The 17,336-nt window shown below is 42.0% G+C and overlaps 1 protein-coding gene across 2 annotated transcripts in view; it reads left to right on the forward strand.

Moving 5' to 3' along the window:
- The window catches only part of Greb1l (GREB1 like retinoic acid receptor coactivator), a 231,759-nt gene extending 215,231 nt beyond the window's left edge, over nucleotides 1-16,528 (forward strand). The window contains exons 24-33 of one of the 2 annotated variants that reach the window (XM_029471989.1): nucleotides 1,146-1,301; nucleotides 1,579-1,718; nucleotides 3,181-3,342; nucleotides 3,452-3,656; nucleotides 7,225-7,390; nucleotides 8,379-8,606; nucleotides 9,446-9,587; nucleotides 10,832-11,038; nucleotides 12,409-12,547; nucleotides 13,914-16,528. In XM_029471989.1, the coding sequence (XP_029327849.1) occupies nucleotides 1,146-1,301; nucleotides 1,579-1,718; nucleotides 3,181-3,342; nucleotides 3,452-3,656; nucleotides 7,225-7,390; nucleotides 8,379-8,606; nucleotides 9,446-9,587; nucleotides 10,832-11,038; nucleotides 12,409-12,547; nucleotides 13,914-14,077 (1,709 nt within the window). In that variant the 3' untranslated portion in view covers nucleotides 14,078-16,528. The remainder of the gene's footprint in view (nucleotides 1-1,145; nucleotides 1,302-1,578; nucleotides 1,719-3,180; nucleotides 3,343-3,451; nucleotides 3,657-7,224; nucleotides 7,391-8,378; nucleotides 8,607-9,445; nucleotides 9,588-10,831; nucleotides 11,039-12,408; nucleotides 12,548-13,913) is intronic. The other variant, XM_021150817.2, reaches the window with a different exon arrangement.
- The last annotated feature ends 808 nt before the right edge of the window (nucleotides 16,529-17,336 follow it).

Here is a 17,336-nt window from a genome sequence, read left to right on the forward strand (position 1 = left end):
GATGGTTGTGAGCCACCATGTGGTTGCTGGGATTTGAACTCCGGACCTTCGGAAGAGCAATCGGGTGCTCTTACCCACTGAGCCATCTCACCAGCCCCCGCACTCAGTGGTTCTAATGAACCACACCCACTGGGGATTCAGGTTGCTTCAGGCCCAGCGTCCATCCAGGCTAGAATCCCAGCTAAGGCAGAAGACGGATACCATCAAGGTTTGCCTGGGCTCTAGCACAGATCCAAGCTGACCCTCATGAGAACGTGCATTAGTCAGGGTTCTCTAGAAGTACAGAACTGATGGAGTTACAGGCTGTGGTCTGCCCAGTGCAACAATGGCTCTCTCCTGACGGAAAGGCCAAGAATTTGACAGTTATTCAGTCCACCAGGCTGGATGTCACTGTTGGTATTTGGACTACATTGGAATTCCAAAAATGTAGGTAGTAATGCCTTAGCAGTAGGAGAGAAGAACTTGCTAGTGAGAGTGAGAGCAAGCAGACAAAAGGGAAAAGATTCCCTCTTCCATGTCATTGGATGTACAATGCCAACTGGTGTGGCCCGGATTTAAAGTGGGTCCTCTGACTTCAAATGATCCAGTCAAGAAGATCCTTTACAGGCCTGCCCCGCTACATGAGTTTTAGTTGATTTCAGATGTGGTCAAATTGACAACCAAAATTAGCCATCTTTGTCTCCAGTTTTTATAGAAAGTCTAGGGCCATGGCTCAGTGCTTGCCTGGGTTGTGTGAGGCTGCCCCCACTATTGAGAAATAACAATAACCAAATTATCCAGGACATCAATGTCTTCAAACCCCCCAGCTAGTGCCGAGAATTTTGATCATCCATATAAGTATGTTTTTAAGGAGAACTGGCAGACTGAATCTAACGGCACCGGAGCTTGTGAACTGGACATGGAGAAGCTACTTCAGGGCTAGGAAGGGAACCCTCTTCTCAGTGAAAAGTCTGAGGGAGTCACTTTGGGTCCTTCCACTCTGGGATAAGAGAGCTCCTTGCTCAGCAATGTCTCCCTGGACTTTGCTTCAGGATGGAGGTGATGCAGTTATTTACTTAAACAGGTTAATATACCTGTTCAGGATGGTGGTGAGGTGGGAAGGAAGTGGGCCCACCTGTCCTATGCCCTGCCCTGCCCTGCCTTAGATCACAGCGATGACAGTGAACTGAGCCAGTCAGAGGGAGAGCCCTGGCCTGACATTGAGACCTTCAGCAAAATGCCTTTCGACGTCAGTGTACACGATCCTAAGTACCGTCTGATGAGTCTGGTCTACAGTGAGAAGCTGGCTGGCATCAAACAAGGTCAGTACACACAGTCAGTCTGTGGAGGTCAAGGGAACTCCAAATCAAGAATTGAGGTGGGCCAGGGAGACAGTCTACTCCTTTGAGAAGAGCATAATAATTCTGTTTTTCACTCTTACACATGAACAGGCACATACATACATCTTGATTTTTAAACTTGCTTGTTAGGGCTCAAATTACATAGTCCTTTGAAACGTCCTTATGAGAAATGAGCATTTCTTTCCAAGCTTCACATGTGAGTCATGGGAATAACCGTTTCTTCTCCCTTTATATGCAGAAGTAATAAAGGAATACAAAGTGGAGGAGCCCCGGCAACGAGAAACCATGTCTATGATGCTAACCCAGTATGCAGCCTATAATACCTTCCACCACTGTGAACAGTGCCAGCAGTACATGGCCTTCACCCCTGCCTCCCAGGTAGAGCCTCTGCCCTTGCCTGCCCACTGTGGACCCTGTCTGTGAGGTAGTGAGGGTAGGGTGAAACCAGAGACTCCTGGCTTCAGGTCCCAGAGAAACTCCAATTGTTACTCAGCACTTGTCTCCTCCCCCATCTTTCTCCTGGTACAGAAGCTCACTGTTCAGGCTGGCCTCGAACTCACGATCCTCCAACACACCATGCCTGGTTTTATTTTCTCATATTTTGGGTGATAGGTATACGTATATCCCAGGCCCTTGCAAATGATAATGCATATTCTAGCACTCCCAGCCCCTTAAGCGTCTTTTTGCCTCGTGTATCTTTATGCATAGAAGGAGGAAACAGTTCCATGTTGTTTTCCCATGTCCCCTTTTCTCTCCTGGAGCTTTTAGTGTTGGCACTGAGCACCTGAGACCCTGTTGCTTTGAGGCTGTGCTGAGCAAATTCCCCAAACCTGATCCTCAGGACCATGCCCTCCCCCAGCAACTTAAAATCATTTTCTGAAATTCAGTAGACACTAGAAAGAATACACTGAAAACTAGGTTACAAGTTAACTGTTTACCTGTTTATCCCATTGTTTCTTGGTGGGTTACTAGTCTGCTGATGATTATTTTAATTGTGAATGCATGTGCGTGCATGTGTGTGTACAGGCATGTGTGCAGGCATGTGTGCATGTGTGTGTACAGGCATACATGCATGTGTGTGTGCATGCATATGTGCATGTATGTGTGCAGGCATGCAGGAGCTGGTTCCTTCACTACACCATTGTGGGCTGTGGAGCTCAAACCCAGAACACCAGACCCTTTCCCTGATGAACCATCCCACTGGCCCTGGTCACAGTTCTTTATAGGATATTGAAGACACAAGTGCTTTGGCTCATAAATTATAGGTGTTTGCCCCTCTTGACATTTCTGTGGGATTACAATACAGATAATATGTCTCCACATTTGTGATGTAGAACAAACTAAAATTTGGGGGGGGGACTGTATTAATTTTTCTGAAATATACTATTTAGGTTAAAACTATTAGGAACCCTACTTGGATTTTAAATGCTGATGAAAATGTGTTGGTGCCACAGCCATGTTTCTAACTCTAGCCCTACTATCTAAGAGCTGATACTTAAAGTGTTCAGTCTGCCTCACAGAGCAGACCTGTCCTGTGACTGGTGTCTAGAGAAGACATATGGCAGGGCAATCCATAGAGATGTTTGTCTTCAAGACTGAGCATTTGTCCTAAGGGAATGTATAATACAGGCAGTGCCAATGGAGTTACCCTTGGAGAGGCTTTTTGGGGGCTGCATAGTTGGCCCCTGCACCAGGGACAGCTGGCAGATGATAAAGCCTTTTACATGTTGCTCCTCACAGCCAGAATGTCCGGTGGCACTTATTCATGTCAAACATCTAAAAGAATGGCCTGGATGTTTGGAAACCCATACTGACCTCCCTCTCTTCTTTTCGAATCTAGATGTCCGATTCCACCCTTCACGCATTCACGTTCTCTTCTTCTATGCTGGGAGAAGAAGTCCAGCTCTATTTCATCATCCCCAAGTCCAAAGAGAGTCATTTTGTCTTCAGCAAGCAGGGCAGACATCTGGAAAGCATGCGGCTGCCCCTGGTTTCTGACAAGGTAGGCTGGGAGTTGGGTGTAAAGTTTTGGGCCCTGGGTGGAGGTTCTCTGAGCTGCCAGCATCTAAGGGTTTATTTTCCCATTTTGTCTCATTTTTTCCTTTCCACAGAATCTAAATGCAGTCAAGAGTCCTATTTTCACTCCTTCCAGTGGTCGCCATGAACATGGGCTCCTAAACCTTTTCCATGCAATGGAGGGCATCAGCCACCTTCACCTCCTGGTAGTCAAAGAATATGAGATGCCACTATACCGAAAATACTGGCCCAACCACATCATGCTGGTGCTTCCTGGCATGTTTAATAATGCAGGCGTGGGTAAGAGTGCCCTTGGAGTGGGAGGAGGACTAAAAAGACAAACTAAACTCTATTACCTTCCAGAGGTTGCCTTTGAGAATTGCCCTGCCCTGTGGCCAGAAGTCTTTTAACTCTGGGTTCTTCCCTCTCCCCTGTTCTGTAATTTTATATACCCTAATGGTTTTTTGCAGTTTTTCAGAATGTTTAACTTCTAAGGAATATTAAAGACTAAACCACTGCATTGTTGAACGCCCTCAGAAGGGTTGGGCAATCTTCTTAGTGTAGACTCCCAATATTTATGGGCAGGACATTCTAGGGCCAAATGTATCCATGAGACCAGACATGTTCTTAGTGTGGATGGTAATAATTTAAAGGGTCCCTCCACCGTGTCCTGCTAGGGGCATAAGGCAAGGTCTAGTCTTGTCAAGACATCTACCTGTGACACAGTGCAAGTGTCAGGCAGGCTCGGCCCTGCTTTTTCACAGGAAAAAGAACATCAAGAGTTCTCCCAGAAAGAAGTATCACCTGGTGAATGTGAGCGCTAGGGGTGTCTAGGTCACCTTCATTATGTGAATGTGAGTGCTAGGGGTGTCTAGGTCACCTTCATTTCCCATACACAGGAACTAACTGAACCAGTGTTGAGAGCTGTACTCTGGGCACTTCCTGTGGTGCAGTATTTAAGTTCTCCCCACTTGTTTCTGAGGTGGTACTTACCTATGATTTTGATTTGCAGTTCCGTAATGATTTGAGACTGTCCTCTTCCTCTCACCTCAGTGCTGCACACTGACGTTCAGGCCTCTCAAATGCTTTAAGTGATTTCCTGTCTCAGTCACCCGAGTAGTTGATACCACAGCTTATGTCACAAAGCACGGTTGATAAGCACACCCATGTGTTTAGGCTGTGTCTTTAGAAAAATGTCTTCCACAGTCCTCTACTCATTTCTTCACCTGGATCACTCTGATAATTTACACAAGTCTTTTATAGTTCAATATTAACTCAGCAAATGTCCTTTTATATCTTTACCCATTCCAATGTTAATAGTGTCCTTGATGTCCTCAAGTTCTTAGTTTTGATGGAATCCTGTTTGTCTATTTCTCTTGGTGTGTGTTGTCCCCACACACAGACCACTGCCAGTTTCCCTGTCATTACTCTGTACTTTGTTTCCTTCTAAATGCTCTATAATGCTGACTTTTACTTTGGTCACTGAAGCATTTTAATTAATTTCTCATGCAATAAGGACACAGTTTCATTTTTTCATGTGGCTATGAGATGTTCCAGCACTGCTGCCGAAAAGAGATCTGCATTGAATGACATGAGACTACAATATAATAGTTCTCTCTCTTGGAAATACACCAACCAGTGGACTTGCTGGGTCAAATGGTACTTCCAGCTTCAGTTGCTTTAGGATACTGCACATTTTCTATGATAGCTGCTCCATCAGCATGTATCCTTTTCCTCTGCACTCTTGTCATGTTAATTATACATTTTAGAGACAGCCATTCTGAGGTGAGATGCCATCACTCTAGCTTTGAGTTGCATTCCTTGATGGTTGGTGATATTGAGCATTAATGGTTGTGGGCTAGTGGTCTTGCTAGGTAGCCATGACCAGTCTTGAACTGGTGATTCTCTTGTCTGTTTCTCAGGTGCTAAGAGTAAAGTTATGCAGTCTTTCCAAGCCAGCCCACTTTCTACCTGAATTATTTGATACTCAGCTTTTTTAGTTCCTTATATATTAGCCCCTTGTTGTATCAGTAGTTTGCAAGTATTTTGTCCCACTCTGTGTGCTGTCTCTTATTTTTGTAGGTTGTCTCAACTCTGCTGATTTGGCTTCAAGAGCTTTTATCTTAGTTTGATATAACCCAATTTATCTATTTTCACACTTTGAGCTGCTATTTGAAAAACAAAATCATTGCCTACATCAATAAGATCTCCACTTTGGGTGCACTTTGAGGTGCCCTCAGATTCCATTAAGAATATCTTTCCTACATCTATGAAAACATTTTAGTAAATGCATTAAGTTGTTGATCTTTAGGAAGTATGGTTATCTACAAAACAGTGTTTTTCACTGTACTGCCTTTTGCCTTCTTGGCTAAGTGTATTCCTAAGTATTTTACTCTTTTTCATGCTATAAAAAACCTAAATTCCTTAGACTTTTCCTTTTAAATTGCTGAATTATCTCATGAGCTCTAGGTTTTCTGTGCATTTTCTCCATATGTGATATATGGCCTGGGAACATCACATTACTGTTTCCTAATTCGGTTCATTTTCCTTTTCTTGCCTAATTGTTCTGACTAGGGCTTCTAGTACTGCTAAGTGGACACAGGCATCATTTTCTTGTTTCTGATCATAGCTGGAAAACCTTTGGTCTTTACAACTGACTGCCATGTTAGCTGTCAATTTTACCTATGTGATCCATATTCTGTTGAAAATGCAGAGTATTTCACAGACTCTTGAGAGGTAGATGTTCCTAAATTCTAGTATTTCCTTGATCTAATCCTATTGTTTAGGGTTCTTCCAAACATTAACTAGCCCTTTTCATTATAATCTGTATTTTGTTTCATTAAAAAATCTTAGCTAGCCGGTAGTGGTGGCACACGCCAGTAGGATTTGCTGGAGGAGGCAGAGGCAGGAGGATCACTAGTTCGAGGCCAGCCTGGGCTACCCATTAGCCGGGTGAGGTGGTGCATGCCTTTAGTCCCAGCACTTGAGAGGCAGAGGCAGGCAGATTTCTGAGTTCGAGGCCAGCCTGGTCTACAGAGTGAGTTCCAGGACAGCCAGGGCTACGCAGAGAAACCCTGTCTCGGAAAAAGAAAAAAATCTTAGCTAATTCATCTTAATTATCATTAACTTTCCTTATAGTACTTCCTATATGCTAGGCACCATCCTGACCACATGTAACACTGTCATTACTTCTTAGAGGTAAGGAAACCAAAGCTCAGTGGAATTAACTCATTCCCCAGGCAGCTTGTCTCTGGTCTGTTCTCTTGCTCTGTACCATGCATCAACTGTACTGCCCTATCTTTTGCAAAATGCAGATCTAGAATGGGTGCCCATTTCTTGACTTCATAGCTGCTGTCCATGGCCCTGGCTTACTGTGAGGCAGGCAGGTTGTGAGTAGCTGCCTCTAAGAGTGAGCTCCTTGTCGTGTTCTAAGGCACTAGTCACCATTTCATCTGCTGTCTGAGGTGTCCTCTGTCCTATCAGGGAAGTAGAATTTTGAAGTATATTCTTCAGAGTGCAAGCCATACACCATCAGATTTGTTTCTGGCCTTCAGTACTCACACAAGTGAATCTCTAGTAATGGGTTCCAGAAATCTATGTATTTTCCCAGGGATTTTGGAGAATTTTTAAAAATTATGTGTCTGTGCACAGGTGCAGGTACCCATAGAAGCTAAAAGCATCAGATCCTATAGAGGTTAAAAGCATCAGATTCTCCCTAGAGCTGCCTGACATGGGTGCTAGGTACCAAACTAGCATTCTCTTCATCTTCTCTCCAGCATGCCCCACCCCTGTGTAAACAGTATGCCAGTGGAGGTAATGTGACTAGTCTGAGTGGAGGATGGAGAGCTGTGGTTGTACTGCCTTCCAGGTGCTGCTAGGTTCCTCATTAAGGAGCTGTCATATCACAACCTAGAGCTGGAAAGGAATCGCCTGGAGGAACTGGGAGTCAAGCGGCAGTGTGTCTGGCCTTTCATCGTTGTGATGGATGACTCCTGTGTCCTGTGGAACATTCACAGTGTTCAGGAGCAAACCAGGTAGTGATGCTTCCAAGAAGCTGCATGTGTGTGGGGGGGGGTGGGTGTGTGTGTGTGAGGTTATGATCTAGATTAGAAAAAATTAAGAGATACAGTTTTCCTGAGCAACGTGGATCATGAGACTACTCTCACTAGCTCACTAGTTACGTAGAATGTTTTTTTAAAGATTTATTTATTTCATGTATGTGAGTATACTGTTGCTGTCTTTAGACAAAGCAGCAGAGGGCATCGGATCCCCATTACAGATGGTTATGAGCCACCATGTGGTTGATGGGAATTGAACTCAGGACCTCTGGAAGAGCAGTCAGTGCTCTTAACCAACTCTCCAGCCTGAAAATTTTATTCTAAAGATAATATGTCATTAAGTTCCTGGGCCTTTTCCACATCCTGGTATTCCTTAGCTGCAAAATCTGTTCTGATACTGTGATTCGTTTATACAGACCCTGACATGTAAATAAGTCCCAGCTCTGCTTACCTCCTGAGGTGAAGAGAGGAAGCTATGTCACCTCCAAGGCCAGCGGTGGTTTTCCTAGAGCAGTGGTGACTTTCTGGGATCCCTTACAGATGCTAGGTAGTGCTTAGCAGGGGAATGCTAAACAGTAACACGTTTGTTAAATTGCTGCTAAAACTCAACAGTATCCTTAACGAAACACTGATTTCCCACCATTTCTTCTGTGGACTTGAAATCAGTGAAGCATGCATAGAATTCTTTATTATATGTAATTAATTATCAGAACTGGATGTTTCTGTATTTTTAAACCCTGGTCATGTCTTTGGCAACTCAAGTTCATTATTTACTTTGAAACATGAACTAGATTATTTCCTTTTTTGCCCTAAAGTTGATAAGACCTACCACCAAAGGCCAGCTTCTCATGACAGGCAGTATGACTGGACTTTGTAAATTATCTTATTATATCCTTTACAGGATTTAATATAGATATAGATAAAATAGTGTTGGTTCTTCATAAACTAACTCTACATTTTATAGCCAGCCTACAGAAGCAGGAATTTCCAGTAAGAATGTGTCCCTGAAGAGCGTCTTGCAGCATATTGAAGCCACACCAAAAATTATCCACTACGCAATCCTGGGCATACAGAAATGGAACAGCAAGCTGACTTCACAGAGCCTAAAGGCCCCATTCTCAAGATGTCATGTGCATGATTTCATTCTCCTCAATATAGACCTAACTCAGAATGTACAGTATGACTTCAACAGGTAGGTCAGGCTCATGGATGCAGGTCATCCTGCTATCTATCAGAGCGTGTTGCCCACTTCAACCTCTACATTGTTTGTATTTTGCCTTGGACGATAAGCCCAGAACTCCTTATGTGGTCCAGGCTGGCCTCACACTTGTGATCCTACTGAGTGCTGGCACTGCAGATATGTGCTCCCAGACCTAGCATGACCTAGGCCCTTGATATTGTTATGCAAAAATAGAAAACACAGGTTGGCCATCTGATTATTTATCAAGAATTCAAGTAGAAACAAAATTCATTAAATTAATACTGCTCAATGTGTAGGCCTGTGAATGTCCAATATTAACCGCATATTCATCCTGAGAACTAGGAAGGGAAATACTCTCTCCAGTGTGTAAGGCCCACAGCTCCCTGGGGAGAAGGCAGAAGGCAGGCCCCTTTAATTAATCATACCACATTCCTGAGAAACCTCAAATGGCCAAGGAATGGTATTAGAGACCACAAAGTCACTCTTTATATCCAACCTCAACCTGTAGCTATTAGAATACCTACTGCTTCATCGAGTATGTAACCAGAATTTTAAAACCACAAGACCTCTGGCTTTCCTGCTGGAACACACAGGATGTATAGTCCTGTTTCTGATAGGTTACCTAAAACCCGTGGCATAACAGACAAAATTCTTTCCTCCTTCCTTTAAAGCTATAATGCTCAAATCAGTAGAGTGAGGGCCAACTTCCCAAGGATAAGGTCCATGTTTTGGGCCCTTCCCTCATCTCTGTCACTCATTTCTCTGTGTAGTTATCATAGTTGAGATGTGGCAGGAAGTCAAAGAAACCTATCATTGTTGTTATGACTTAGGTATTTCTGTGAAGATGTTGACTTTAACCTGAGGACAAACAGTAGTGGCCTCCTCATCTGCCGCTTTAATAACTTCAGTCTCATGAAGAAACACGTGCAGGTTGGAGGGCAAAGGGACTTTATCATTAAACCAAAGCTCATGGTAAGTCTTATAAAGTTTGATGCAACTCTTGAAAAGAAACACAAGTGCTTTCTTATAAATAGCTTTGTCACTAAAGTACTGGCATGTGGACAGGGAAGTGGTCCTGGGGGGTCTCAATGTGCAGCTTCATCTATCAGCGAGGGCTCAGCTACAACAAAAACTTCACTTTTGGTAATTCAACAAAATTGTTGCCTTAACAATTACATCAAAGCTTGCATACTTGCTTATTTACTTATTAATTGGGTTTGGTTTTATTTCAAGACAGGTTTTCTACATAGCTGTCCTGAAACTATGTAGTCCAGGCTGGCCTCCAACTCAGAGATCTGCCTGTCTCTGCCTCCCAAGCACTGGGACTAAATGAGTGCATCCAACTGCAAAGCTTTACTTCCAAGACAGAAGTCCGTAGATTGTGATAACTCCTATGTAACACAGGAGAAAAATACAATAAAAATGCTTGTCTGGTCCTTAGCTTGTCTTTTAAAGAAAATATTACAGCTCAAAGCTTGAAAAATCAGAGTATCGACTATACCCTTTCCAGGGAGTCTTAATGCTAGCTGATTACTACAGCTTGTCAACTACTTAGCAGGAGCTGAGAAATGCCCAAACACTATAAAGTATTCATTAAATACAGAGATATTCCAGAGATTCTTACTGTAACTTAAAGAACATTATACTATTCCTGAAGTGGGCGAATGAAGAAATATAGAAAATGAGAAATCTGAATCCATCACGCAACTGCTATTAATACAGCAATCCTTCTTTAGTTGCTAGTTTTTGTAAGATACGTTTTACTTTGTGTTTATGAATCTACTGCATACATGTATGCATGTACACGTACCTGATTCCTTTGGAGGCCATACAAGAATCCCTTAGATCTGGAGTTATAATGGTTTTGAGATACCATGTGGTTGTAGGGAATCTTGATCCTTTGCAAGAACAGCTAATGATCCTAACCACTGAGCCTGCTCTCCAGCCCATAGAAGCCCTCCTTTATCTGGAGCCTTACCATTGTCAACCATGGCCTGAAAATACTATGCTTTCAGTCAAGAGACCACACACATATTTTGTGCCTAATTTAGAAACTATAGATTGTGTGTATAAACATTCGTGTAGGGTTCAGTATTGTATAATTTCCGATATTCTTTAGGGGTAATGTATATGGAAGCTATTAGGATGCAATCCATTGTGATCTTAAGACATTTCATTCACTGACAGGCACATTTCCCATGATCATCTGATTTCAGGTTTCAGAGAACTTAGTCCCCATCTTGCCCCTTCAGTACGTCTGTGCTCCTGACAGTGAACACACACTACTGGCAGCCCCTGCACAGTTCCTCCTGGAGAAGTTCCTTCAACATGCCTCATATAAACTCTTCCCTAAAGCCATCCATAACTTCAAGAGTCCTGTGCTGGCCATTGACTGCTACCTTAACATTGGACAGGAGGTAAAGGTGGGACTGTCTACTCCTGGGTGCCGTATCCATCTCTTCCCCCTTCTCAGTCCCATTGAAAATTTAAGATGGTTCTAAGAGAGACAATAACAATATGATTCAAGGGGTCCCACATGAACAGAACTAGCCAGTGACATGGTTACCTCTGGTGTCCTGCCTTACTCTGAAGAGCCTGCCCTGATGACTTGGACAGAAGCAGCTGCTTTCCCTACTTGTTGACACCAATCAGACCATGCTGTGTAATGTGGATTTAGATCCAGTTCTTGTCAGGCACACAGTCTCTTAGCATATGTAGAGCCCAGTGGTTACTGAACAAGTAAGCACAAGCTCTGTGAGACTGCAGAGCTGCCATCTCTGTTTTTCCATTCCCTAGTTTTAGTCTACTATTTTCATTGCCAGTTGTACCTCTAGCTTTCTACAACTAAGTTTTTCCTTGGGATTATCTTGAGAGTATATTTTATTATCCTCAATAATGTAATATACCCTTATAATCTTTTTTAAAAATCTAAAAGTCTAAAGTCACAGGTGATTGTGAACAGCCATGTGGATACTGGGAAACAAATCTGGGGCTTCAGGACTGGAGAGATGGCTCAGCGGGTAAGAGCACTGGCTGCTCTTCCAGAGGTCCTGAGTTCAAGTCCCAGCAACCACATGGTGGCTCACAACCATCTGTAATGGGATCAGATGCCCTCTTCTGGTGTGTCTGAAGACAGCTACAGTGCGCTCATATATATAAATCTTTTTTTTTTTTTTAAATCTGGGGCTTCTGAAAAAACAGCAGTGCTCTAAACCACTGAGCCAACTCTCTAGCCCCAAAATGTAGGATTTTAAACACACATACACCTTTTCTTAATATTTGCTGAATAATGATTTACTACAGTAAATTAATTAGATACTTTAAAATATGGAAGATCACTAAGCATTGGTGGCCCATGCCTTTAATTCCAACACTTAGGAGGCAGAGACAGACAGATCTTTGTGAGTTCAAGGCCAGCCCAGTCTACAGAGCAAGTTCTAGGACAGTCAGGACTATAAATAAAAAAAAAGAAAGAAAGGAAGGAAGGGAGGGAGGAAGGGAAGGCGGGAGAGGGAGAAGGAGAGGGGGAGAGGGAGAGAGAGAGACAGACAGACAGACAGACAAGAGAGAGACAGAGAGAGACAGAGAGAGAGAGACCTGTCTTGAGAGAGTGAAAGATATCTGAATACTAAATAGTGAGTACAAAGCTTGAATAACCAACTCACTCAGGGAGAAAGATTTCACTCCTTCACCTTGCATCCCAAGCTGAAGAGGAAGGCACAGCATTTCTTACTAAAGGCATAGCCCCTTTCTTTGCTTTTGAAATGTCGTTTTTTCTGCTTACTACTTTCAGGTAGCCATATGCTACATCAGCTCCAGACCGCACTCCAGCAACGTCAATTGTGAAGGGGTGTTCTTCAGTGGACTCCTCCTGTACCTCTGCGACTCTTTTGTAGGTGCTGATCTTCTTAAGAAATTCAAGTTTCTAAAAGGTAAGTCAACTGAGTGTCTTGAATGTAAATGCTATTCTTCTCTCTCTCTCTCTCTCTCTCTCTCTCTCTCTCTCTCTCTCTCTCTCTCTCTCTCTCTCTCTCTCTCTCTCTCTCTCTCTCTCTCTCTCACACACACAAATAATAATCAAGAGTTGAATGCCACACAAGCCATCAAAGTTTTGGCCAGTAATTTGGGTATTTTGATTCTAAACCAGGACTACTAATGTTATTGGGGAAGACCATGCTCTGTTATCATAAGACTAAATTAAGTTCAGGTGAATAATAAGATCTATGACTTTAAAAGACAATTTTAATGTGTGGGTATGTGTGCAAGTGCCTGCAGAGGCCAGAGAGTGGCAGACACCTTGGAACTTAAGGTTGTAAGCCATCTGATGTGGGTGCTGGGAATTGAACTCAGGACTTCTGAAAGAGGCAGAAAGGCTCTTAACCACTGAGCCCTCTCTCCAGCCCCTGTGACTTCTTAAACAGGCCTTTACTGTTATTTACTCTAGAAACACACGCTTCTGGCACCTAGTTAAGACAGAAGCTAGGTTGATTCTACACATGCATGTTTATAAGCAGTATATACAGTCTAAAATCATTTGACTGGATCAGAAATCAACTACAGAAAAATTACATAATTGTTCCTCCTAGACACTCTGGCACAGAAATTAAAGTTGTCTTAATAGGTATGCATCATGAAAAAGGTACAACTGCATTACAAATACTCTTGACAAGATGAACCAAGGCCAGTGATAAAAGTGACATTCTGAACACTGTACACTCAAAACTTGAGTTTTTTTTGTATGTACGTAACCGTGGTTCTCACGTAGGAGGGGATGCGCCTCAGGGGATTTTTGGTTGTCACTGTATGTGTATGGGGAGGGAGGTATATTTGGCCAACAGTGGGCAGGAAGCTAGGGATATGCTAAATATTCCACAAGGCACAGAAGAGCACCCAACACGCAACAAAGTTCTAAGATTGAGAAACCCTGTTCTAGAAAAAGACAAAAGAAACACTGGGTTCATCAGACACTATAGGAGGGAAGGTCTGTGGCTGAAAGAAACTTCCCTCTATAATCACTTCACGCTCCTGGAAACTTTTGCAAAACTACTTAAGATAAAATCAATTATCTAGGGGCTGGAGAGATGGCTCAGGGTTAAGAGTACTGCTGCTCTTCCAGAGGACCGGAGTTCAATTTCCAGCAACCACATGGCAGTTAGCAACCATCTATAAAGGGATCTGATGCCCTCTTCTAACATGCAGGCATATATGCAGACAGAGCACTTGTACAATAAATAATTTAAAAATTATTCCTCAAAGGTAGTTATATTCTTATCAATGTAATCAACTTCCTCCCTCAAGGTGCTACCCTGTGTGTCATCTGCCAAGACAGAAGCTCATTACGTCAAACAATTGTTCGCTTAGAGTTAGAGGATGAGTGGCAGTTCCGCCTCCGGGATGAGTTTCAAACTGCTAACAGCAGTGATGACAAGCCTCTCTACTTTCTTACTGGACGCCATGTTTGAGTTTTTGAAGAGACCAAAAACAACAAACATACCCCTAAGGGGGTGGGACAAACAATTATTGGGGATTTTTTTCCTTTAAAGTACAATCACTGTGGAGCAAAGTGCAACATATTTATCTCTTCTCCAAAGAACTCCCCAAACGTGACCAGGGTCTTTGGGGGCACTGTCCTTCTTCAGTTCTGCTGACAGGACCCAGGTTCAAGTCAATGCTACAGTGGGCAGTTATTCAGTTACTTAGGGTGTGCTCTGCCTGTGGGAGCCCGAGGATATATTCTGGAGAACAAATGTGGAGTCCACATTGTTTTTTCTACCATACTACATTGGGGGACAGGGGACTGTCAGCATTAACCAGCCTGAATGTGTTATGTGAGACACACCACTGGTGTGGAATGAATTGAAGATTAACATTTGAGGCCTGAACCCTCAGTTTCTCTTCAGATCTGTACTTTGGTACAGTATTACTCAGGGGTCTGAAATGATAGAATGTAGAAGATATTTGTATTTAAAAAGAAGTAGCTTGTCTTTTTCTGTGCAGTGTTAGTTTAAAATTTATAATCTTATATGTATTGAAACCTTTGGCAAAATTTCCACAGGAGTTAAAGTTTACTATTTAAACTGAACAAAAAAAAGTCAGTAAATGCAGAGCAGACATTGTGTGCATTTATGAAGGTTCTCTGAGCTGAACTCCTTTGTTTTTCCCACTTCCAGTCTTTAAGCATACAGTGATGCACTCTGCAGTTATGCCACACCACTGTGTTGGTTCAAAGTGAGCAGCTGGCACCTGGAAACGCACACATCATGCTGGGATTCTATTGTGGAGTCTAACTATCTGGTTTCGTCAGCTCAGGCTTAGCATCCTTTAAACAACTCAGTGAGTAACTGCTGTGGTGCACTGACACATAAAAATGAGTGGAGCAGAAAACACAACCATAGACAAGTTTTCCTTATAATTTTATCAGTGACAATTTCCCCGATTAAAGAAAATTCCATGAAGAGTCTTTTAGACTCATTGATGTGGACTCATTAAAGTTAGCGGGTAGTGTATGACTAATATCAACAGTAGAAGGAATAAGTTTCTATGTATTTCTAACCAAATATTTTAATCAGAAACATTTTGAGAAAATATTCTACAATAATCTATTGGAAGTTTACACTGAAATTGCTCTAGTTTGTGGATTTTTCTCAGCCCATGTGTATGATTTTATCTCCAGTTAAAGCAGTCACTTTTACTTGAATCTGTCTTAGGACCTGAGACTACTAAGATCCCTAATGAGCCTGTATTACTGGGAGTGTTAGATGATGGATCTGGTTATCCAGAGATAACAAGAACTTTACAGCTAGTCAGAAGATGGGATGTATTAGATGGAAATGCTCTGCAGATTTCTTGGTTTTAACATAGCTACATATGATGTTTTTAATGTATTTTAAAAGGATAATTCCTTTTAATCCCATTTTTAATTGACCTTCAAAGGGGACCTTGCCTTATTAAAAATGCTTACTCCTTAGCTTTAGTACAGCAGAATTTCAGCAAAGAGGTACTTTCCAGGGAAGTCTGAATTAGATATGAATTAGATACTTGTTCTTCCTTTGCTGAAAAGATCCAATGCAGGTAATACCAAGAAAGCCACTGTTTGTGCAATATTCCAATAACACTATGTAAGGTGAGTAAAATACTTGAAATAATTCACAACAGTTTTATGAGGGGCAGAGGCCTCTTAGGAGTTCTTACTGGTTTATTCTTTTTGAACTAAGATACTTCAATGCAAGTACTCCATGTTAGGGCTACATCTAGAAATTCAAGTGATCATGAACTGTAAATACTACTCAACTCTGCTCAAGAGAAATGCCAGAGTAAAACCAAAAGGCCATCACTCCGATAGTTGAGAAAGCTCAGTTTACCTGCCTCTTGGTCTCCAAAGCCTAACTTCATTAAGGTTTGGATCTTTTAAAATGACCTAAATCAGTATAATTCTTTAGAGAATGCTAGGTCCTCTTTAAGGATGAAATTGCACAAGCCCAGGCCACCATGACTTGTTAATTCATGTCATGGTGTGTTTGATTTTACCTTCCATCCCTGAGGACACTGAGGTAGGACAAATAGATTCACTAAGACATTGAGGTAGGGCAAACCTGGTAACTTACCTGCAGACCTGTTGAACCTTGGCATGTGTGACAGTTCACACAGGTTAATATTGAATGTAAACTAAAAACTTAGAAATGCTGTAGTTGAGTTTTGGCTGTAATTCATGCAACTGCTTCTTATGATTGTTAGAAAGGGGCATCTGTGTTACTGTTACTGTAAAACTTTCTTCACCAAAACTTGGTGAATTTCACTCACTAGTCAGTCTACCTCACATTTTGTTTATGACTCTAAGCTGTCTTAACTTATGTCTACAGTATGTTCTTGTTCTTTCATTTGGTGAATGTATTAAAATTCCCTCCCACTCCTCAGCTTTGAAAAGCTTGTTTTCTTTAAACCAATTTTTCCAAATGTTAAAAGGTGAAATGAGGGGCTGGTGAGATGGCTCAGTGGGTAAGAGCACCCGACTGCTCTTCCAAAGGTCCGAAGTTCAAATCCCAGCAACTACATGGTGGCTCACAACCACCTGTAATGAGATCTGATGCCCTCTTCTGGTGCGTCTGAAGACAGCTACAGTGTACTTACATATAATAAATAAATAAAATAAATCTTTAAAAAAAAAAAAGGTGAAATGAGTTCCATAACTGGCAATGTCTAAGAAAAGCCTGGAAGTTCTGTTATCATGCCTTTTAAGGCTCTAAAATTCTACTATTTGGGCACAATAATCAAAACAAAACAAAACACCCTAAGTAAATAGTGAATGAAAGGTGTAACTTACCTAAAGCAGCTATATCCACCAAAACCTCTACTAGAAAACTGCAGACTGCTACACCATTATAGATAACAGATCTATATGGAAAGCAACTGTATTTACTTTTGGTGAATCCTAATTTATGGGTTTTATTATTAATCATAAATTTATTTATTTATAAAGTCCATCTACTCTTACCTACTCTTAGAAAAAAAAGCTTTTTAGTTCTAATATATAAAGAACATTAATAACAGAATTTAAAACAAAACCACTCATCTAGGCCAAAAGCCATCAGAGCAGCAATAAATATTTTCAAGTTTAGTGACAGGCACGATGCACCTCTGCAGTTAGAAACAATGCTTACTTGTCTTTCCAGTGCACATCCATCGTTTCACCTTCATCCCTATGTGAAGAGTTTGGAGTTCAGT

This window comes from Mus caroli, chromosome 18, assembly GCF_900094665.2.
Source record: "Mus caroli chromosome 18, CAROLI_EIJ_v1.1, whole genome shotgun sequence".
Taxonomy (NCBI): domain Eukaryota; kingdom Metazoa; phylum Chordata; class Mammalia; order Rodentia; family Muridae; genus Mus; species Mus caroli.